The 25,813-nt window shown below is 29.2% G+C and overlaps 1 protein-coding gene across 1 annotated transcript in view; it reads right to left on the bottom strand.

Moving 5' to 3' along the window:
• LOC113376181 (calcium/calmodulin-dependent protein kinase type II alpha chain-like) overlaps positions 1-25,813 on the bottom strand; it is a 297,389-nt gene continuing 271,576 nt past the window's right edge. Inside the window, exons 16-22 of the mRNA XM_026616099.1 lie at positions 24,862-24,918; positions 9,452-9,514; positions 6,992-7,067; positions 6,760-6,854; positions 5,307-5,421; positions 3,053-3,197; positions 1-1,506 (exon numbers count right to left, since the gene is read on the bottom strand). Of these exons, the coding sequence (XP_026471884.1) occupies positions 3,059-3,197; positions 5,307-5,421; positions 6,760-6,854; positions 6,992-7,067; positions 9,452-9,514; positions 24,862-24,918 (545 nt within the window). The 3' untranslated portion in view covers positions 1-1,506; positions 3,053-3,058. The remainder of the gene's footprint in view (positions 1,507-3,052; positions 3,198-5,306; positions 5,422-6,759; positions 6,855-6,991; positions 7,068-9,451; positions 9,515-24,861; positions 24,919-25,813) is intronic.

Genomic DNA, 25,813 nt, shown 5'->3' with positions numbered 1-25,813 from the left:
CAAGTCAATTTTTATACTTTTGATATATTATATATCAATATAGTTAAGTGTATGTATATAATATACGAATCATTTAGCTATCTAAGAGACGAATGGTCACTAATTGCGCATACTGGTTCCGGTGAAACGAAACTGACGATATTCAACCACTGAAAAGTCCATTTTTTGAATTATGCAAATCTAAATGTCCAAATACTTTATCGTTCCTGGGAAAATGTATGAGAATCATGCCAAAACTAATAATCAATTTTTAACTGTGTTGGTTTTTATAAAAAAAATCCGTAATATATGGCACTATGGGTATACGTATAGCAATTACATGTATGATGAACGATTTAATCAAGCGATGCCATATAAAATCTAAGTATGAAATGAGTAAAACTTGTGAGTACTTTGCGTACTAACCCTTTTGCTACCAGCTTTGCCTTTAGGCAACATCCACATGACTACCTTGTGTACGAGTGGACACAACTATTATTACTGGACGACATCCAGTGTGACAACCCTTTTTTTAAGATTTATCACTCAAAGTTGAGTTATTGGGAATTCTAATATGTTATTGTAATTTTTAGTTCTTTAGGTGTGCAATTTTTAAATTTGAAATACATTTTTATTGATCATTATTGAAAAATATGGAAATATGTACAGCTGGGCGGTTTGCTTTTCTGTACAGCAGTATCAGGGAGAACACTGCCGTAGCAAAAGAGTTAACTGTATATTGGTTACAAAAGAAAAAATATTATAAAATTTATTACGCTGATCCATTATGGCATATTTGATTAAACTTGATAAATAAAAATATACTAATATAAAATAATATTTCTTTGAATCTCGATCGCGTGCAAATAAAAGCTACGTCTTTGCATCTACGAGTTAATATGGCTTATTTAATACATCGTTACAATTAATTAAAAATTTGATATATGTTATTTCCGTGTAACGTATTAAATCTCTTACAGTTTGCTCACTTTTAACCTCGCGGCCCACAGAAATAAGCGTTTTGGACCTTTATTTTATATGATATATTTCAAAAAGTCTTAACTCACATATAAAATACATCGAGTTCCCGATCACAATTGCGCCTGGTTAACTGGGTCATTGGCAAAGATCAGTGATCAAAAATTCTCTATGTATAAAACAAATAAATACAAATTTTTGGCTATATTTCTTGGACTAGTAATGCAGTTTCGATATCTCCGTTCAGATTCTAAAGTGAATAAAAAACGCGCGTGACATTCTCTTCAGAGAGAGACACTAACTAAGCTTTTTCGTACTCGTGTATTTTCTGTTCTGACGTCTATTTTTGCTCTATCCATTCATCTCAATCTAATTCCATTGGAATATTTTATGTACGAAGTTAATTCATAAATATTTTTTGTATGGTCATCCTATCAAAGAGATAAAATATCTTTATATATTTATCATTAAACTAGAATTTTTTAATTATTATTAATACACTTTTAGTGGAGAACAGCCGCGACTGCGCTCGAAGTAGCATTTGTTTCGCTGAAAAAGAGAAAGAAAGTATAATTAATTGCGAATATATATATTAAATTCATCATGAAATATCATTTTATTAATATGTTAATCTCCATTACAGTCGTATGGGTCTGACGCTAGAAAGTTCTTCATGAGCTATGTCAGATATATATGCCTGATATACAAGTTTTGGTGGAAGGCCACGTCAATCACAGATGTCCGACGCATAACGTACATTTGCAGTATGTTTCGAAACCTTGGCCTATCAGCCAAAACACAGCTTGTCCAGAAAAAAAGTTAATATAAGGCCATGTCAGTCATATATGTGTTAAATAAAAAATAGTATTTTTCGCTTGTTCATCGAAAGATGGACATTCGAATCGAAAATTTTTGACAAATTTTCCTTTTTGATTTTTGCAAAAATAAAAAGGCATCTGAATTTCACAAAAGTTCTGCGGTGGTCATGGCGACAGAACCTTAAAAAAACGGAAGTGTCAAAATTGGTTTGCCCAAATTTGATCTGGCGATTTTTTAATCTTTAATAAGATGAAAAACTCTATGGTCGTGCAGAGCAGTTGTTTAAAAAAGAATTGTTTACTTTGAACTGTTATCACAAACTGAACAATCAATTGTGATGTGTACATTCATACATAAAATTCAATTGAAGAAAGCGGCATAAATTGGCAAATCAAAAAATCAACGTTCCGATTCCATTATTGATCACATATTTTTAGCCACTCGGTAAATTATATGGGGCATGGTTGGGATGTTTTGCCACATCTACCATATAGTCCTGGCCTTAATACCAATCTGATTACTTTTAGTTTTGATCGTTACAAAACTTCCTCAATTTTAAAAAGATCATTAATGATGGTGTCCAATTGTACCTGATTCAGTTTTTTGTTGATAAAAACCAGAAGTATTATAAAGAAAGAATAATGATGAATAATAATGAAGCCTGATAATTGACAAAAGTCAGTTATAAAAATGGGCAATAAAATACAAAATATTTAGTTTCATGAAAAAATATATGTTCGGACGTCTTTTCGTTTTATTATATTGGCCATGAAGGTGACAAACTTCAAGGCATTAAGCTTTACACGGAATGGTTGCTACCCCTGGTAGAGGGGGTAGCGGAGTGTTTTAATTGAACTAGTTGTTCATTTCAAAAAGTAAAGTACGCTTAACAACATATAAAAATAAATATATTTTCTTTCATTATAACTTAGTAACAAATCAGTGATTGTAATTAGAACTGCAACAAATACATAATATACAAACAAATCAGTGTTTAATACAGTCCACAGCTACAAGGGTTAAATTATAACCCAACAACCTGAATTATCGAAGGAGAGTTTTAATAAATTCTATAACTACGTAACATAAAGAGCAATATCTTTGATTTTCTAACAAAAATCCGCACTTACTTAGATGCCAACATTTACAAGATGTGACTATAAGTGTATTTTTAAAACTTTATTTTTATAAAGAGGACTTCGGTATCTTTATTTAGAATACCAATGATGTTTGATATTATTTAATTTCGAGTCAAGTAATTTTTTTCGAGTCTTACCGGAGTTTACTTATGGGCATAGTCAAACTGTCCCGTTCCGGAGGATCCCGTTCCGCTGCGGTGAAAATGCACGTTCTGCCATTTACTGTCACGTTTATGCCACACTCGCGTTTCTTCCGACTGTTGGCTGTGCGCTTGCCCTTGTCTAAACATTAATAGAAACATTATTAATAAAATGAAAAAATAATATAAAATATGATAAATCGTTGAATCATTTTATAAAGGAACCTCAATCAAAATATCACGCTTCTACTGCGCATGCCTGAAGAGAGGAGAGGCAACCATTTTTCGTTTTCCTTATATTAGGATAGTTAGTTGTTACTATAAAAAATGTACAGAACGATCAAATAAAAAGATTTTTTGTCATGTTATCTAATCTCTTGAAATTAATAACCATAACAGGAAATAATTTTGCATGCGTAATTTTACTCAACAATATATTTTTAATTGTATTATTGTCAAATTTATAATAACAACTTTATAAAAATGTATAATATTATTTATCAATATTGGGCTCATATAGGGCCCATATTGCATTGCCATTATTCCATGTTCTATATGAAAAAATGTTAACAGTATATATAATGTTAGGACAATATTGATAAACCATATAGAGCCGACATGAAAAACAATATTGGGCCACAATTTATTTCTACCAGGGAATTAAAGCTAATTTGACCAGCTTTTTGTAATTTATTCAATTTTATTCTGCAATTTGTATATATTAATACATTAAGCAGAGAATGCTGACAAATATATGGTAAAATGAAGTAGATTACAAATTAGTAGATGCCCCCAGTGGCGTATCTACAAAAGCTAATTACAATATGATAATAAAAAACTAAAAACAAAAGGAAAAAAAATAAATAAAATATAGCAAAATGAAAGTATATAGTTAATTATATATTAGGTCTTCAGGTATTTTTCTTTTAAGCCTGGTCGGCTGGCCTTCCAGATAGACAGACTTGGCTTGCCAATTGGTTAGGATGGACTATTCTGTTTTTATAATTAATGGCAACCATTGTTATTTGTTCTAGAATTGTATGTACGCTTGTGTCTTTGTGGATTATCCATGTTGGCATGGATTGAGAATAATAATACATAATTAAATAAAAAAGAGTTTACTAATTTTAGTATTTTGTTTTGTAACGATATTAAGGTTTGACGAAACCAGTTGACTAGATTGGGCATTATACAATTCGATTATTTATGTTAGGTACATTATGAATTTGCTTTAAACTAACATGACAAACATTCCACCAGGAATGAGATACTCAAGCATATTTAGAAATACACCAGTAGAAATGAATCGTGGCCAGATGGGGGCGCATTATTACCAATATTGTGCTCATATTGGCAGAAGTTAGCTTTGAATGAACTGGACAATATTCGTTTTAAAAATATTGAAAATATTTATATATAAAAAAACAGAAAGAGTGATGAGACTATTCTGCCGTACAACACCTGCCGACCAATGTTATGGCAAGGCCGTATTACGCTCCAACTTGCATGCATTATGCTACTGAATCATACTGAATACTGTCCAAATGTCATGTATTTGCTGTGCAGTCAGGCGTTTTACACATAAATTGCAACGTCACTTGTATGTTATGAAGCTGGGTCAGAAATACCCAGTTATCTAAGATCGTTTTTTTTTTTGACATTTGTGCGGTTTCTAGTTTAGGTTTTCTATATGATAGCCTGAGAAAAACGCCTGACTGCAAAGCAACCACATGGCTTTTGTCAATATTTAGTATGGAAAGTTCTTCATAACACAGCCTTGCCATAACATTGATCTGTTGTGCGAGAGAATCGGCCAATGAGTATACAAAAAGTCCAAAAAAACTTGTTAGATCAAATTTACAATGGAGGAATTAGAAAAATAATTTGCAAGTCTACTAATAAGTAAAATTCAACTGTATCTTCTGTTTTTACTCATTTTTACCATAATCGCTGCAAAGAGCTACATCACTGGAAGTAGTTCATATCTTTTTTGTACTTCATAAACAATTGATTCAATATCTTATGTATATTATAATGAAGCAAAAAAGCTTATCAATCAATAACATTATCCAACTTGCAACTTTCTACAATAACAAAGCTTATTTTCATATTGATTACAAAAATGAAAATACAGAAACGTACGTTAATGTTTGGTCTTTGATTAGAACATATAACTGAAAACAAACAAATGCGCAATTAAATGTTTAATGTAAAGTATTGTTTTTAATAACAATAAAATAAAATAACGTACTTATCGATGTACTGCGTCAGTCGCACATAGGCGATGCAAGCGGCGTCGTCGCCCAGGAGGTGCACATGCGGATTCAGTATGGTCGTGTTCACAGCTTTACAATTCTTGCCCAGGACTAATCATTTTATCAAATTAATAAATTAAATTTTTAACATGTTCCAAATATTACAAATAGGACAGGGCGAGACACAAAGGTTTAATTTAAATTTCATGGCAACACATAACATTTACCACACAAACAACTGTCGAACTATGTTGAGTCAGATTCTCAGTTAACTCCAAATTATAGAAATGTTTTTTTTTTTAAGTAAAACTTCTTTAGGCGCGACTAGGATGTAAATCCGTACAAATGCAACGGAAGTGCATTACGGCCGAGTCGAGTGCCAATGATTCGTCATTCGCTCTCGATGATATCATTTCTATACGGGTAGATTGTGATTAGTCGTCGTGTATGTGCATAGAAATCTGTCGTTGTATGCGTGCCGATATAAACAAGGAAATCGGCATAGATAAACATTATAAAGTTACATCGTAGTACAAATCTTGATTCAATGAAAAATACCTAAATTAGAAAAGTATTTTACCCTGTTCCTTGAAAATAATAAAACAAATTAAACATTTGTACCGAATCTTTGAAGTTATTAAAATTAAAAATATTTTTTAGGCAAGACAGATATCACAGCTGTTTAAAGAATGAGATTATATCGCCAGCGAAAAAGTAAAAAAAATACAAGCAGTCAATGAATGTATGTTAATTTTAATTACATGAAGTTCTTCAAACACAATTACATAATGAGTGAAGTTGCGAAAATAATATTTGTTTCGGCGTTGTTTAACATATTTCACTGTGTGAACGAATATTATAGAAGTTATTAATCAGCAATTATTTTATTTCTCTAATGAAGGTTCAAGTCCTAAATGCTAATTACAATGACAAACCGATCATGTCATATTTAAAGTGTGACTTCAATTACATTATTGTTTTTAAATATTATACATATTTTCAATGCTATCATAAATATATAATTTATAATTTATCATCATATAAATGTATATAATGGTTGACACTTATAAATGTGTGCATCACGAGTGTTACCATATTACTAAAAAGCATTATTCAAAATTGTTATATGATGTATTTATTTTTACTTATATGCCATGTTGTACAGTAGCAAATAGATTTTACTTCAATCGCGTTTGAACCATACGCGCACTCTTTTTTATAATTAGGAATTAACAGGGAATTTTACTGAACATAGTTCGATAGTTGTTTGTTTGATACGTTTCATGTTTTGTGATATAGTTCATTTGGTTCAGGCATAATTACTGAAAGTCATATTGGACCTTTGTGCCCCGCCCTACTTATAGGTGTATGTTTGTTAAATATAGCTCATATTATATCTCAATGTTAAAAAATAAATTAATTCAAATGCATAAACTTTTTATATCCTACCGTTCTCGAAATAGAATTTGTGGAAGTCCATTCCTTCAACTAAATTGCCTAGCGCTTCAGGCTCGAATGCCGTCAGATGAGGATCACAGATTTTGCTATATTTTAAAATGAAAATTATTAAAATATTCTACAAATTATTTTTTTTTTATGATTAAAAATCAAAATTAAACTTATTAGATATCCAATATATTTGTGATAAAAAATGATAATTTCTAATAATTCTATTACTCACGTGTAAGCGTCGAAATCACCGTTGTTAATAGCTTCGATCAGTTGCTCCGTCATTTTGACAATTTCTTGGCGCCGAGCTGCGGGATATTAAATTATCATAAATTCAGACCATAAAAATTTTATTTCAATGAAAATCAATGACAAACTCAAAACAAAACCAATAATTTCATGTACTAAATTGTTAGTCAAATATCTATTCATAAACTATTTGAAATAGCCTTATCGTGTTAGTTACACCACCTCAACCACTTTGTTCAGTTTTGGATGAATGAACGGTTAGTCAGCCTTTTAGTACCATTATTAGAATGATGTTTTAATCGTGAATGTTTTTCTCAGACTGAAAAAGACTAATTGTAAGACTAAGTAATTAGTCATGGTTTAGACAATTTCATTTAAATAACCGTAAAGGAAAATAAGAGTTTTTAAAATATTTTATAGTGGTTCATAAAAAAACAAACACTTTATACAAGTACTTCGACGATATGACATCTAGTTCCTAAATTCTTGAATGATTCACATTGATTTCAGTATCCTTAATTTTAATAAAATGTTTCCAAATTGCTTATGAAGAAAAGCAGAAACAATTGTGAATTCAAATATTTCAAACTAAAATTACCTTTTTATTACTAATAAATACTTAAATAAATTGCAAATTACAAGTTGTATTTTCTTCGTAAGACTTCTGCGAAAACTTTCTTCGGTTACATGCACAAATTTAAATTTTCAAGTAATTTTTTCTTGAAGAATTTCTGCTTGAAAAATCTACCCAATTTCAAACATTTATGATGAAAAAAAATTAAATTTAAAACCATGATTTAAAAATTATATGCAATTAAATTTGAATATAATATATTAAATAAATGTAAATATAGAAACATATCGTGTTTTCGGATTTGGTATATATGAAATATTTAATTTAAGCAGTTCATGTTTCATAAATCCCAACAAAATATTTTGTTTCAATAAAAATATTTCGTTCGATCGAATATATATTAAAATTATGGAATAATAATAAATGTGATCACACAAATTAAATAGATAAAACTTTATATTCGAATATTTAAATTTCAATATTGCGTTTTTGTTAATATATATTTTTTTCACAATATCAGAAATTAATATGGAATTGGCGTAATACTAATAACTACATTTAAAAACGGTTTTGAATAACTAACAAAAATCGTTTGAATACGTACAATTTTTTTTTAAATAAAATGTTAATGTTTTATTTTTTTTTAGTAAAATTAAAAAAATACTGATTTATTGAAGTAATCAAATACTTTTTTGAAAATGACAAAAATTATTTAAATATGCTAGATATATATAAAATCCCTATTGCATACATACTGTATACTATAGTCGTCGAATAGTAATATTAAAAGCCAAATAAACAACGTTGAATAACTAAGACCATTGATAAAAATCTACGAATGATAGATAGAATAATATTAATTTAAATACAAATCATTTGCTCAAATTTAGAACCATTATAAAATATTATGATTAACCACAACGACGTCATTTAAAAAATATATATCAAAATTAGTAACATTAAAATGTACAATTAAAACAGTCCGAGATAAACATCAGACATATAATTTCTACCGGGGAATATTTACAAAACATTCATATCTAATATTTATAGAATGGACCACAATAACAGAGGATGATGGGTACATTTAACCAGGTTAAATCAAATCATATCAGTCATATGCATAAAATAGCAGCTAGTTTATATACAAATTTCATCATAAAAATTATTGTGATATTGTCGACCTTTTCAAAAATGCATTGGTGTAGTGGCTCGGCGCAGAAAATAGAAAAAAACGTGTAAAAAATTATTTACACAAAATAAAATTATCTAGTCCAAAATCCCAATGCAATAATCTGACGTATTAATATAGGTGATGCAAATAATGCTATTTTTGATAAAATATTTGTTGTGCATGTGTGTAACTAAACTAATGATCTATGCATACATGCCTACATACATACATACATATACACACATACATGTATACACTCATATATACATATATACATACATACGATAATATACTTAAATATATCTAGTGAGTTTGTTTGTAACCATATTAGCGCCAATTGCAAGTACAATTCATTAAAATATATCGAATCACTATCAAAAATTTTTAAAATAAATTGTTTCATTTAAAGTGGAAGCATTTGTTTCTAAAAAAATATGTGAAAAAACATTATTATTTATTTCCATTTCGGTTAAAATTTATTTTGGTTCAAGGAGCTCTTTTTTGGAGTACAAAATTGGGTTACCCGCTGCCACCACTTTAAAAGGATCGCCCATATACAAATTTCACGTGTATTTCCTCACGAAACCATAAATTATATGACAAGCAAGTGCAATTTTTCAATTTTTTATTAATTTTTCAATCTTCCAATTGACGATAATGTGGTTTATTGCGAAATTCTAGCATCCTTGCGTTACCTGAGCACTGAGAATTAGTAGACAGTTGGGAACAAGTCTTGCTCGGGCACACAATCCTTAATTCTACAAACGCAAAATACATGTAGCGAATTTTTAAATTAAAAATAACATTTGGAGACAATTGGAAATTGACTCATTTTTTCAGAAAGTCTATTATCTTCCATAATTAAAAGAATTAAAATTAAGATCCAAACATAATTAGATCCTCATAAAAATAAAACATCTGATAAAAAAAAGAAATCTAAAAATTTTAAATTAAATGTTATTTGGTCATATTCGTATTTTTGAATCAATAAATTTATAGAAAACAAATAATTTTAAATTTGTAATAAAAATAATTTGTACATATGTTAAATCTTGAGTGAAAAATAATAATTTAAGGATTAAAATTAGAATAAAATTAAAATCCCAACATAATTAGTAGTTCCTCATGAAAATAAAACATCTGATAAAAAAAAATCTAAAAATGTTGAGTTAAATGTTATTCTGTTAAATCCGTACTTTTAAATCAATAAATTTATAGAAAACAAATAATCATTTTTAATTTATAATAAGAATAATTAGTTTATATGTTAAATCTTGAGTGAGAAATAATAATTTAAGTATTCAAATTATATTAAAATTAAAATCCAAACATAATAAGTAGTTCCACATAAAAATAAAACATCTGATAAAAAAATATAAAAATTTTGAATTAAATGTTATTCTATCACATCCGTATTTTTAAATCAATAAATTTATAGGAAAAAAATGATAATTTTTAATTTGCGATAAGAATAATTTGCATATATGTTAAATCTTGAGTAAAAATAATAATTTAAGGATTAAAATTAAAATCCAAACATAATTAGAAGTTCCTCAAAAAAAAAAATCTAAAAATTTAAATTAAATGTTATTCTGTCTCATTTAAATCAATAGTATTTTTAAATCAATAAATTTATAGAAAACAAATGATAATTTTTAATTAGTAATAAGAATAAATTGTATATGTGTTAAATCTTGAGTAAAAAATAATAATTTCAAATGATTTAAATGATAATAATTTCTATGATTGTAACTACGTTTGCGATTTGTAGCACAAAAAAATTAATCATAATGTAAAATTAACTTCTTAATTGTACTTTTGTAATTGTAAATTAAAAAAAATCATGAAATAATTTATGTAAAATACTAATACTACTCACAAATTTTTAAACGCTTTATAAAAACTTATTTTTGATAATTAATGTAAAAATATTATAAGCTAAAAAGAATTTGATACTATTTTAGTTTGTGCTCAATGATTGTCTCTATTGTCTTTCTATGCAAACTAAAAAACATGATGAACTGTTATTTGTTATATTCGTAAATTTAAAATAAAAAACTATAAATATTTAATTTCAAATAAAATCAAAGTACAAGATGAGTACTAAAAAAAACAAAATAAAAAAAAAAGTTCAAAGAGTATTATTTAGAATTTTTCCTTTACTTCAAAAAGATGGTTCTGCATCACATGAACACTCTCAAACTAATAATATGTACTTTATAAAATTTTTTTCTAAACTATTATTATTTTTTATATTTAATACATGCAAATTAATACAATTCAGTAAGTAATTATTTTTATTTTTGCAATACAAAAAATGTTCCAAAATGTTGAGAGCTTGTGATGCACAACCGCTATTTTCATGAAATATCGATTTGACTTAAGATTTGTGCTTCGTGTCATTCTGTGAAAAGGTCACGACCCTTTCAGAGAATAATATATATATATATATATATATATATATATATATACATATATATTATGTACACACATATAATAAGCCAACGATTTCATACGGCAAGAAACTTACAAGTAGTCAAATAATCTTGCATATTTTATCTCATGTAAAATATTTTAATTATATTGATAATTTGATGATCTACTCTCTTAAGTTTCTTAATCCATTTAATATTAAAAATTAAGTCACTTAGCTGTTCAGTACCCGAGCTGACAAATCGTCATATTTATAAATAATTCGAAAAATTCAGTGCGTGAAGGATGCTAATCATGTACGTTATTTAATATTTTATATTACATGCACTCTTAATAAAATATAAAATAATTTTATAGACATAAATGTTGTATTGAGAAGTTCAAATAATAATTTTATGTGTAAATAGACGTTTTAACTAGCATAATAAGATTGGCCTAATTATATATTCTTACAAAAATTTCGTTGGCTTCATTAACTTCATACCTATATCATGTATATATATTTCAACACGTTTTGACTACCGAGGAAAACTCGTGCATTTCTCGCATAGTATTTTGATGAAACTAGGCATAATGGTTGATTTTATACCCAAACTGATCGATGTAAAATATTAGAGGCCTAGGAAAAGCGGTATCAACTATAAAGATTAATTACAGTTTGCATTTTAGCAGCGCGTAATATACATATAGCTTGCGATAAAATTCTGTATAGCACTGCTAAACTACACACTATATTTTTGAAGTAAAACTTTTTTAGGCGCGACTAGGGTGTAAATCCGTACAAATGCAACGTTACGGCATAGTCGAGTGCCAATGATTCGTCATTCGCTCTCGATGATATCATTTCTATACGGGTCGATTATGATTAGTCGTCGCGTATGTGAATAGAGATCTGTCGTTGTATGCGTACCAAAATTAACGTTGTATGCCTACCGATATCAACAAGAAAATCGGCATAGATAAATAAACATTTTAAAGTTACATCGTAGTACAAATCTTGATTTAATGAAAAATGCCTGAATCAGAAGAATATTTTACTCTGTTCCTTGAAAATAATAAACGAATGAAATTAATAATAAAACTAGCTGTAAGTGGAATTCTGTCTTAAGGCAATTAGGGCATCGTGCCTTAAGGCAAATTGCTGGAACTTCCCGTACCAAAAATTATTATTTTTTTTAAAAACGATTAACATTTTTGAAAAAAATTTACTTCGAAAGAATAAGATTTTTGAGAAACTATAAATTGGACAAAAAATTACTTTTTTTTGAAAAAAAAAAATTTTTTTTTTAATTGTTTTAAAAAAAAAAAATTTGTTTAATTTTTTTTTTTCGAAAAAAAATGTTTTCTTTATTTTGACATATTTTGGAAGATCTGAACTTGTTTTTCAAAGCAATCGTACTGCTTTAACTGCATAGAGACAAAATATAAAGCGCGTAAGCGCGGCGTCGCTGTCGAACGGGTAAACATTGGTACGGAACCCATAGAAAAATAAACAAAATTTAAACTTATTATTAAAATCTCTATAAAATATCTGAAAATTTGATGTGCATATGTCTAATGATCATTTTTGACCGCCAAATGGCATTTTTTTTACTTTTTTTGTTAGATCTCCGAAACCGCTAGACCTGCCTTTATGAAAATTTGATCAATTCTTTATCTTGTCAATACAAGTAAAATGTTTTTTGAATTATTAAAATCGGACGCTCCGTTCTCTTAAAACCTGAGTTACCGTTTTCGGCACTTTTTGCCCCGTATCTCCGGAACGGCTAGACCTGCCTTCGCCAAAAACTAATCAGCACGTCTCCTTATCAATACAAATCGAATGTTTTTTGATTTATTCAAATCGGTTGATCCGTGTTCCCGAAATCGTCGACGAAAATTTGTATCCGCACATACATACACACACATACATACATACATACACACACACACACACACACATACACACACACACACACCCACACACACATACATCCATTTTTTCTAAGGTATGCCAAAATGTTCAGAAACCTCTGAAACGTAAAGATATATAAAAATTTTCATTTTCGATTTTTTTGCGATTACTATAACTTACCCTACGGGAAGTTAAAAATTAATTAAACAATTAAACGTAAGTTTCTTGATTAGAAATTATTTCTATATTATTCGTAGTTTCTATAAATCTTTGAAATTATTAAAATGGAAAATATTTTTTAGGCAAGACAGATATTACAGTTGTTCAAAGAATGAGATTATATCGCCAGCGAAAAAATTAAAAGAAATACAAGCTGTCAATGAATGTATGTTAATTTTAATTACATGAAGTTATTCGAACACAATTACATGATGAGTGAAGTTGCAAAAACAATATTTCTTTAGGCGTCGTTTAACATAATCCACTGTGTGAACGGATATTATAGAATTTATTAATCAGCAATTACTTCGTTTCTCTAATGAAGGTTCATTTCTAAATGCTTATTACAATGACAAACCGATCATGTCATATTTGAAGTATGACTTTAATTACATTATTGTTTTTAAACATTATACATGATTTTAATGCTATTATAAATATAAAATTTATATTTTATTATTATATAAATGTGTATAATGGTTGACACTAAAAATGATGTGCATCACGAGTGTTACCATATTACTAATGAGCATTAATCAAAATTGTTATATGATGTATTTATTTTTACTTAAATTTGCTACTTTGTATAGTAGCAAATAAGTTTTACTTCAATCGCGTGTGATCCTTACGCACACTCTTTTTTATAATAAAACCGCTTTCCATAGCCCTGTAATATTTTACGCCGATCATGTTAGATAAATACAATCTACCATTGTGCTAAGTTTCATCAAAATCCCAGACGAGCAACTCGCAGGTTCTCCTTGTAAGTTTCTAGTCTTCCACTAAAAATCGAGATATCCACTTGAATTCAACATGTTGTATAAACGATGTATTAAAATAAAAACAACTGAAACAACACTCAATATCAATCAGTCATTTTTTCGCCAGTTGGAATTACAGGCGGCAGAAACTTTTCGTACACCACATGCCCATTGATTATTATCCGCAACGAAATCGCCACACCAGACACACACAAGATTAATGACTTAATATAAATTCAGTCTGAATTATTTAACTCGGCATACTTATTCTATTTATATATAATCAAATCCATTTACCGCCATAGGGTTGTAAAATACCCAGCCTAAGTAAGGTGGTAAAATTACACTCGTTTACCAAGTCGGCCAAATAATAAACACAAAATAAGTTGCTACTAAAAAACAATATAAAAAATATAAATATAATGATATGAATGATTGCTAATTTTCTGCTATTGAATTATTTTAACTTAGGAAACTACCGTATTTATTTTTAAAACCTGTATAAAATATCTGATCATTTGACGTGCATATGTCTAATGATCAGTTTTGACCGCCAAATGGCATTTAGTACCATTTTTCTGGATCTTCAAAACCGCTGGGTTTGCTTTTCTAAAAATTTAATCGATCAAATTTAAATTCGTCAATACAAGTAAAATGTTTTTTTTAAATCATCAACAATTCTCAAAAAGTTAATTGCCATTTTTGGCACTTTTTTCCTTGTATCTTCGAAACGGCAGGACCTGCTTTGACGAAAAACTAATCAGCAGGCTTCCTTTTCAATAGGAATCGAGTGTTTTTTTGAATCATTCAAATCGGTTGATCCGTGCTCTCGAAATCGTCGACAAAAACTCGTATCCGCACATACATACCTATATATACATACCCACATGCATTCATTTAGTCTAATATTAAGATATGTCAAAATGGTTAGAAACATTTGAAACGTGAAGATAAGCAGAACTTTTCATTTTCGTTTTTCTTGCGATTACTATAAATTATCCTACGGGAAGATAATTTTTTTTAAAAAAAGTAAGCTCTTACTTCAGTCAAATAAAATTATATGTCAGGGCGGGTCGATTTGTACGGGTCAAAAAAGTCGCTTAGACACATGATTTTGAGAGAGATTAAAATAAGATACTTTGCTAAATAAATCATACCTCTAAAATGAGTTCTGATGTCCCGTGCATTGACCCAAAAATAAGGGTTAAAATTTGAAAAGTATCTGATAATCGTATGTGCCTAAGTGACCTTTAAATTGACCCGCCCTAATAGCATATATATGAACTCAACTCAACTCAAATTAAATAACGTTACTAAAATAACGAGTAGAATAAAATGACAGACTAAAAATGATAATATATTAATATAGATATTATTTTATTACGCAATAAAGTTAAAAAGGCGTATTTTCATTACTTATTCACGTTGACTTGCTCCATAAAATATTATTAATATACAGAATATGTAGAGATGTGTATGTGTATTTGTTGAACGCAGAAAGCATTTCATGTTGAATATAAAAAAATCGTTAAAAACATTTTAATGTCGACAATTATAAGAACACAAGTATGAAAACGCTTCTGCACAGTCTGTATAGAAAAGTCGGATTATCCTACGTTTATTATATTATGTCTTTGATACCCGTGGGTTGAATTTTATTAGAAGAAACAGCCCACTACTGGCTACGAGTCGGCATTGCACTAAAATATATGGTTTTCAATTTATTTCTGGATTCTATTGTGACACTCCTATTTATAGAGAAACCGCTTCATTATTAAAACTACTATAAATATATTCCGTGGTAAGGCATTCTATTAAGGTAAAGGTAATGTTCACTCATTTTGCTTTGCTTAACTAGCATATCGTATAACGAATAATTCGGCTAATAATAAAAAAAAATCTGGTATATTAGATTGGAAACTAGGTAAGTGCGATTTTCAGTTTAGATGGTTTCAATTGAATTTTTAGGCTGGTGTATTCCAAAGGTAAAATACCTTTTGTTAATGGATAGTAGACAATTTAGATGTTCATTAGTAAAGAAGAGTTTTTTGAGCAATTGCGTAGTTTTCGTTTGGCGTTTGTTGAAAGATGGAAAATCAAATCGGAAATTTTTATCATACTTTGCTTATTCATTTCTGCAAAGGAAAAGAGGCATCTTAAGCTCACAAAAAGTTAAGAGCTGTTTATGGTGATGAAGCCTTAAAAAAACCGGCAGTGTCAAAATGGGTTTGCCAAATTTCGTTCTGTTGATTTTTCACTCCAAGATGAAAAACGCTATGGTCATCGTCGAAGTCGACTCTAAAGGAATTGTCTACTTTTGACTGTTATTGCCAATCAATTCTGATATATACATTAAACAATTAAGGAAAATAAACAATGCGGTTGAAAAAAGTGGCCTGAACTGGCAAATGAAAACGGCAATTTATACCATTATTGGCATCACATATCTTTGAACTCTAGGCAAAAATTATTGAAAATTGGTCGAAACCATACAGTCCTCAACTTGCACCTTCTAACTTTTTGCTACGATCTTTACAAAACTCCTTGAATGGTAAACAATATGATGTTGTCAAATTGTACCTTAGCGTATCAATTAGCGAATTGATGACGCTGCTTGAAAGATGACAAAAATTCATTGATCAATATGGACAATACATTACAGAATAAAGTTATTTAGTTCCACAAAAAATTGTCTGATTACTTACCGCAATTACTTAGTTTTCAACCTAATAACTAGACAAACTTCTGGACGAGTGATAAAAATCACTAGTAAATTATTATGAAGATAATTTCAATATTTTGCATTTTTCACTGAATTGTGAGAAAGCATTGAGTTGACAGTTTTATTACCCTGAATAGTATAAAATTCAAAAATTCATTGCAAGTAATACATTTTGTATGTAAATTAAAAGAGTTGATTAGTTGAAACAACAAAAGTTGACTTGAAAAGTTGATTTCTTTCACCTTCTATTATATTTGGAAATACATTTCTTTTCGGAACAAAATTTATAACTATGGACAATAATCTAAATATATTACCACGACTATGTTTTTGATGAATGTTGATTTGTATAGTAATTTATAACCATTGACTCCCAAATTGAATGTTTCTCTATAAGTGAACTACTGTTCCATGACAAATTGAGCTAAAATTGATAAACGATTGCGCGTTAATAGCGCTTTCCATAGCTAAAAAGTAATAAAAATCAAATCGACATAAAAAAATCAAATCAAATCAAAACAAAACGTCAAATCAACACGGACAGCGACACAAATAAATAAAGGACAGAACAATTTTGACACAAAATCTCACGTCAATCCAAGGAGGTGCGCTTTTGGTGACGCCTTTGTCCCACACACACAAAACATATATTACACACAAAACTATTTTTTTCCGTATAATATTTTTTTCACTCGTAAAAAAATACGTATATATAGTACTAGATTTTGCAAATTAATGAGGACTGGTTTAGCTACTCTGCAAGAGCCCTTTACTAGAATTTCTTTTATTCAAAACTCCTTATCAAATAAACGCCATATATACAATTGAACATTAGTACATTTATGGTTATATATTTAGTATGAACACAAATTTTCATCTAAAATTTTTGTAAAAATCAAAATACACGCCCTGCACTGGCAAAACTGGTGGCTGCAGTTTGGGTCAGATATTTAGATTTCGATATACTGCTGTTAGTCAAATAAAATTTTATTAGAAACGAGAAACTTGCAAACCGTTTTAGGAACTAATAATAAATAAAATATAATAAATAAATATATTATAAGAAAGCGATAGTTTTTCCTGATAAATCTTTACGTATCTGTTGAAAGAAATCATATGTTCAGCACCTATTCAAATGCAACATTGTCAAAAAACTTATAATATCTGAGAAAAAAAAGTATATCTAAACAGTTATTTAAAGCTCATTAAACTAGTCTTTCTGATAATCTTTATTTGGTGCAAAAGCAAATGAAACTGTAAGAAAATGTCTGGCTTTCTGAAGATATTTAGAAGTGGTGTAGTTCTTTTTTTTTAGTGAAGACTCAAATCTTTCGAACGTTTGCCGTCTCGCATAATGTTTAGGTTTACGAGACCAGATCCGGTAAAAATAACGCTCGTTAGTTAAAGGGGTATTCTGGTCTAAATTTTTTCAAAAATCAATGTTGTGTTCACAGTTTAACTATTCAAGAATATTTGTACAAGAGAATTTTTCAAAATTCAAATTATTTTCAGAGATATAGCTGATTGACCACGATAATTCTCCTATACTTTTTTCCACTGCGAAACTTTAAACGCGTTTTTTTTCGAAACTGTTTTTTTTTTGACACGACACCCACGATTTCTAAATTTCTACTAGATCGATTAAACACTATTTATAAGGGTAGTCATGTTATCATGTTTCAACCGTCTTATACGATGAATGCCATCGCATCCACGTCAAGGTATTTCGCTTCTATTTTACGCAATTTGCTTACCCAAGTTAATTAGTGGCTATGGGAGAAAATAAGATGATACGAAAATACCCAAAGAATCCGTTAGTCATTACCAATATAATGTTATTACCGGTATAATAATCACAAAAACGAAACGTTATATGAAATTAAATTCAAAATAATTTTGAATACTATGGCATTCAAGTCATTCTGCATCACAATGAAAATCCACGAATCCATGTCCACGAACGTGTTAATAATATCTTTGTATATATTTTTTTCAGATTATTTGGACGGCTGATATCATGCGTGTGCTCCGGTGCCAATTGGTTGAGATCTCTCACTTCATGAATTAGAAACTTTATGAGCATTTTTAATTTTTATATTTCTTTTAAATTCTCCAAACAGAAATTAAAATTGTAAAAAATATTGTAATTTTTTGCTTCAGATTATTCGGATGGGTTTGCTCCGGTGCCAACTTGTTGAGATTTCTCACTTCATGAATTAAAACTTCATGGCTATTTTTTTTTCTAAATTCTCAAAACATTAATTAAAATCATAGTAAGTATAGTAAAAACATAATTTACCCTTATTTACAGCCTTTCAAAAATCGCATAAAGTTCATCCCTCTAGACCAGAATACCCTCTTCATGTTCCACCAAAAAACCATATGCAAGTTTCCCATTTTCCATCTAAATTACTTCTCATATGCAGTTCAATTTTAAATCCAAAAATTGCATCTATTATTATTATCAATTATTCTCAAAGCAGCACACTCAAAACGGACAAAAGCGCGCCGCGCTATTGTGTCGTATTTCGACTCGGGGGTACCTTGAAGACCTCGCACCAAGGCATCGCCTAACGATATCGCAGCGGGCGCCGCGGGCACGGCCGCGGTCGGCGTCTGTACGGCGGCCAAGGCTGCTACGGCAGCACCGAAACATGTTCCGCCCGCGCTGCTGGAGGGGACGACGGCCGCGCCGGAGGGACGGTTGCCAACCACTGGTACAGACACGATATTCAATACTAAAGCTGATATTGTTAGGAGACGAGGCCGGTCGGAAAAGCACATAGGGTAGGGCGGGGCTAGTTGAGCATAGGGGAAAGTTGGGCAATCGAAATATCTCGAAAACTATTCACCGTCCGTTTAGGCATTATATGGCGGAAAGATAGAGATTTGGAAAAAATAAACATCCCGCGATCGCTAGTGGCCGCTGGACAAATGAGTGAGGCTCACGGGCGTTTTGTTTATTTTGAGACCAAAAAGTAAAAAAGTCATTCATCACGAGTTTTCGTCTGGTTTAGTCAAATGTTATTTATTTTTAATCAGGTAAATGTTATTCTTTCATATAATTATAGTACATTTAATATGCACAGAGATTCTGGGTATAATTCTCACGTTTTTCTTATAAACTCACTTTCATTTTGAAATTCCGAGTTGGGGTTAGTTGAGCATAGTTGCTAAACTTGTTCTGTCACTAAGACAATTACCATCAACTTCCAGAAATTAATTATTATTTTTAAGATTTAAGCTAAGTCTATGAGTAATAACATAAAGAAATAATGATTTTAAACAAAAATACTGAACATAATGGTAAAATAATTCCTAAGATACGATATTGTTTTGTTGATTCTACTTTTGGTTAATTATTCAAAGAAAATTACTATAAGATTTGTTTTCTCTGTCAATAAATACTATTAATATAGAACTGGTTATTAAAAACTTATTTTAATTCATCACTAATCGACATTAAACCTATAATTTCATTATAATTTCTTAGTGCTCAACTTTCCCCACCTATGGGGTACATTGAGCATACTTGACTTTTTGCATTTAAAGAGCTGTAGTTTTTAAATTTTACATATTATAAAAAAAAATAGTATTATTATTATCGTATAGCAATTTATTGAAACTTTTCATTGAGGAGCTACATCCGTTTAAGTGAAAATTTGCTCAACTAGCCCCGCCCTACCCTACATGTATTCCGAGTCACGGTTCAGAATTTTATTTCATGTGTTAGTAAAATATATATACGTTTTTATATTGTTTATAGCCGGAAGGACAGCGACAGCAGGGTTCATATTTGATGCGAAGTTCCATGAAAAGGACATAAATGTTCAGGAATATCCAAGGGAACAAAAAAATATAAGAGTTAAGTAAATAACTAAATTATTACTATGAGAAATTATTACGCATAATTATTACTATGAGCAATAGTTACGCATAATTATGTCGTAGTAAATAAACTATGCATCATGTCTCCGGAATTAAATTACTGACGCTCGGTAAAAAATATTATGCAGAATTGCGCATTACGAGTTATGCATTTATACTTTGTAATATGGGAGGTTTGGACAAAATGACATAGTGTTTTGTTTTTTTAATAATATAATCTTTACTCATTTTAGATTCATTAACTACCGACTTCAAGAAGACTGAAAAGAAGCTACCCAAAGGTAATATGGAGGACTATATGGAATCACTTATTGAAGTGATTTTCTAACTATCAATATAATATGTATTAGATAAATTTATATCTGTGTTTGAAAGTGTGTGTGTATGTGTGCGAGTGAATGACATAAGCCAAATAGCTCATAGAATTGTCATGTATTCTGATTGCTATTGAAAATAAAATAAAAAAATTAAAAAAAAAAAGACTACCAGTAGCATAGTCTTTTTAATTACGTGGAAACTATAATAACATATTAATTAAGGTAAAATGCAACTAATTACAAAAACCATTTTGTATAAGTTAAGGGCATACTGAGATACAGTAGAAGTCCTTTAGTCCGGCACCCTACAGTCCGGAATGCCCAATAGTCAGGCTAGTAGAAAGATAGTCAAAAACTAGAAATCATCACATTTTTGTTTTTTGTAAAAATTAAGAATTATTTTGTTAAATTTGAAAATATTTTAAATATATATATATGTATATATATATATATATATATATTCTAATAAATGTAAAATAAGCTTTGTTGTTTGTATTTTCTACTGATTTTGTAGTTTAATTATTAATCTAACTGTTTTTATAATTATAGTCTGGATTTTTCGATAATCCGACACAGGGGTCAGTCCCGAGCAAGCCGGACTAAAGGACTTTTACTGTACCTATTTAAAAAAAACAGTTCACAAATAAATCGTTTGGTCTTCTTTTGGATATCAGCATTTGAAGCATGAGTTCAAAGAGAACAAGTCATACATCGTAACCAACCTTCGCCGGCCTTAGAACGCGAAAATGGGCCTTTGGATCCTTTAGCCTGTTTTTACAAGTAGTTACTATTGAATATAAAAGTCAATCATATTTTACAAGTATCAATTTTCCGTTTTCTTGGCTTCGAATAAACTAACCTGTAGTTCTTACGAAATAGTACTATGTCATTTTGTCCGAAACTGTACAAAAATGGATAATTATTCCAAATTCCACATTTCACTAGTACTGGGGCAAAAATTCATTAATGATAATAGAATAATGATTGTTATTTGATTACAAATAACAATGTGTAAGTCCTAAAATACATGACAAAGTGAGACGCCCGTTTAGGTTGATTATGGCGACAAGACTATGACAATGACGCTCAACATCTGACAGGGTTATGACTATGGATTTATCAATGTATTACAGTTGCGTAAACGTAACTAAAACTAGCAAATTTTTAAATAGGGCTGTGACATTGTGACCAGATATACCATTTTGTCCGTATTTCTTTCCTATATAATACTCATATACATTAGATTAGATACATATGTATGAATACATTAGATACATATGTATGAATAAAATGAAAATTTAAGCAGATATCCATTTGGTCATCTCTCCTCTGAATTTATGTTAGATTAAATTAGGTTTAAACCGTTACTAACGTTGCTGATTAATACTTTTAATTATTTCATATAATAATATAAAATCAGATCAAATGTAAAAAACGCTAAATAAAAAAATAAGTTATGTACTTGCGTTTGTTAATTATTAATAATTGATAGAATATGTAAGAAATCGTCAAAACATCTCCGAAAATTGATCTAACATAAATGTAAGACCATGTTGTAAAATAACAGAAAACAATTTTCTTCATACTAGTATAAATAATATATATATATATATATATATATATATTTGTATGTGTGTATGTATATGTATATATTAATTTATGTACAAGTTTTAAGTTAATACGAATGTATATTGTTAATTTATATATACATATGTGCACCTAATATTAGATATCATTTTTATAAAAGACTTTCTGTAGTTGAAGTAAGTCACTTATACAAACCTTGTGGATTCACTCATTCAACAAACCAAAGTCAAACATTTGGAATAAAAATTGCAACAAAAGTGTGTAAAGTAGAGAAAATAGTGTGCTGTTGACAAAAAAATTAATAAAAGTCATGCATAATGTGTAACTTGCAGAGAATATTAAAACCTTCTACCTGATTAAATGTTATAACAATACAACGAAACATTTCAGGTAATTTTTCAGTTTCGTTCACGACACGGATATTTGTTAAGATATGAACGACGTTTTCTTTCTAGTCATAAATAAACGTGAATTATGACTGGAATTAAATATGGAGTAAAAAAACTAGTTATAAATGTTGTAACTAAATGTAAAAATTATGATCTAAAATAATTAATGTAAAAACTTAAGTTATCACTTTTTTGGTACTGGAGAAAAGTTTATATTAGGTTGTTCGAAAAATAATTTCGTTGTTTTCAGATACAGGTTTTAATTGTATTTTTAATCATGTTTTAAGACTTGTTATAGCAAGAAATGTAAGCAAAAAATGTTTGTTCGGTAAAATTTTGAATTGCCTATAAGATTCAGAGTAAAGAAGATACAAATGTATCACTTTCAAGTTGATTGGTGCTTCTAAAGTTATTAGTTACTGCAAACCAAAATAACACCTCGCAAGATGAGCAAAGAGTTAGTTTTTTGAATTGCAGCCTCCATGAACACGGATTTCGTTGATTTGTCATTTGTCCAAATAAGAAATTATTTTCCTAACAATTCAATAAAAACTACTGCCATATTTTAATTCAACTGTTATTAGCGAAATTTGCAGGAAAGTTCGAAAATTCATTTAAAACTATTAGTAGAAGGAATTAAAGTTATGCAAAAGAAAACAAGCGAATAGTATAAATAAATTAGAAGTATTAGTAGTAAACAAAATTAAGTCACTTATTTCAAACATACCATTGGTATAGTACATTGTGTCATTAAATCACACAAAATTTTACGTAAAACACGGTGCAGTTTCATTATTAAATGTTGTCAGAGAAAATATAAGCCTCAACACACTGATTCCAGAAAAAAATCAGGTGATTTGTGCTGTTTTTTTCGTTTTAATGTTGAAGACGATGTATCTTGGTGTGCGAGAAGCCTTAATGACACTAGTCTGTGTAATATTTTTTGTGGACGTGACCAAAAATACAAGAAAAATCATAATTGACAAAAAAATTTCTTTTAATGGGACTATTATATTAGGGGGCCCATTCTCCGATAAAATAGACCGTAACATAACAACGCTCCTTTTTTCATATAAATTGGTAGTAAAAACTGTCAAAATGCTATGTATTTGCTGGCGATCAGGCGATTTACACATAAAACCTAACTTTACGTATGTGTTACAAAAACACATAAAAACGATGCAAATATGATAACATTTCTTTATGTTTGTGCAATTTCTAGGTTAGGTTTTATATCTAAAACACCTGACTGCACAGCAAATACATATCATTTTGACAGTTTTTACCACCAATTTATATGAAGAAAGAACCGTAACATAGCGTTGCCATAACAACGTTATGTTACTATCCATTTTATCAGAGAATTGGCCCCCAAAATTTTTTATTAGTATCTACTAATACTTTTTTCGATAGAGCAGTTATTAAATTTGAGATTTTAAGTAATATTTTGATTTAATTAAATTGTGTTTTAGACGATGATAATGGTGTTGTTAAAAGTAGATTAGACATTGAAAATTAAAGAAAACGAAAATTATATAAATAAAATATTTTTACACTTGCAGATCGGATTTTGGTCATTTTCCACAAAAAATCACAGTTCAGTACGAATCGCAACGATTTTTTTAGTGTCAAGCGGTGATATAGGCGTTAGGTAAACCCAAAACTAAAATCCACGCAATTGTGATATTTACAAGAAAAACACAGAAAAAACTATAAACGGTACTATGATCAGCATCCACAGATTAATGCGATTTTTGTTGAAAAAAGCCAGTGTCTTAATTTTTAATATTCGTCGAACGTAAGTGATGATAATTTGCATAATGATTCATTAGCGATTTTCAATCAACATTTTTAATTTTAATTAAATTGTGTTTGTGAGTTTGATTTAATATTACCTTCGGGATCTTTAGCAATGACAGTAGAGCTCCTGTCGACGCCTCCTTTTTTATCCTCTGTGGAAAGGAGCCAAGTCACAAAACATGTATGAGTAGGAAGTATTTGTTAAAATGTGTTCATTGAAAATGAAATAAAATTTTACTTATAGTGATTCTTGGCATCGAACAACTAAACTACATAAAATAATTAAAAAATATCGCACTTTGGTCAAGTATCGAACTCACACGTAATTTATAAAAACCCTATATAAAATTAGTATTTCAAAATTAAGTAAGTATTTTTTCGTAGTTATTGATATCCTAAAGAAAAATTATTGACGGCAATGTGACATGCATTCAGACGCAGTTTTCGTACAAAAAGTTCTAAACTGAAGATTTTAAGCAATAGTTCTAAATTATCAAACTTTTGCATTATACTTACATAATTAAAATTTTAGCAAGTGTATCACATATATACAAAATTTTATATTCTATACAAAAATTTATAAAAATCTACAATACAGCCGATATTAAAGAACTGACACAAAAATAAAATAATTTTAAATTGTCTATTACAATTTTGTTGAAGTGATTTATTCTGAAATATCGGCTGTTTCACATACATAAACTGAAATTAGCATTTACATAAAAAACTTAGCAGTATAAAAACATACACAGATATGGAAGAAGCAGGTGACAGATTTAGTGGGTAGACAAAAGTCATAGCAGAAATTAAGATACGAGAATATTTACAGCAAAATAATTAAAATTTCTAGCATGAGTTAAAAAAATATTTACATATATGTTTTAAAAATGTAAGAATTCTCGTATCTTCAATATCATATTTTAGAATGATAGTTTTGATATGAACAGACCATTAGCATATAGAATAAAATGTGAGTGAACATATTTTTTTTAGTTTTCGTACACCGGGTCAACAAGTAACGTGCCGAACAACTAAAACATCAAATGC

Source organism: Ctenocephalides felis, unplaced genomic scaffold, assembly GCF_003426905.1.
Source record: "Ctenocephalides felis isolate EL2017-DRISC unplaced genomic scaffold, ASM342690v1 CF-g0.4_SCAFFOLD_01886, whole genome shotgun sequence".
NCBI classification, from domain to species: Eukaryota; Metazoa; Arthropoda; class Insecta; order Siphonaptera; family Pulicidae; genus Ctenocephalides; species Ctenocephalides felis.
The sequence above is the reverse complement of the archived record's forward strand: the minus strand, read 5'-3'. Positions and strand labels throughout refer to the sequence as shown.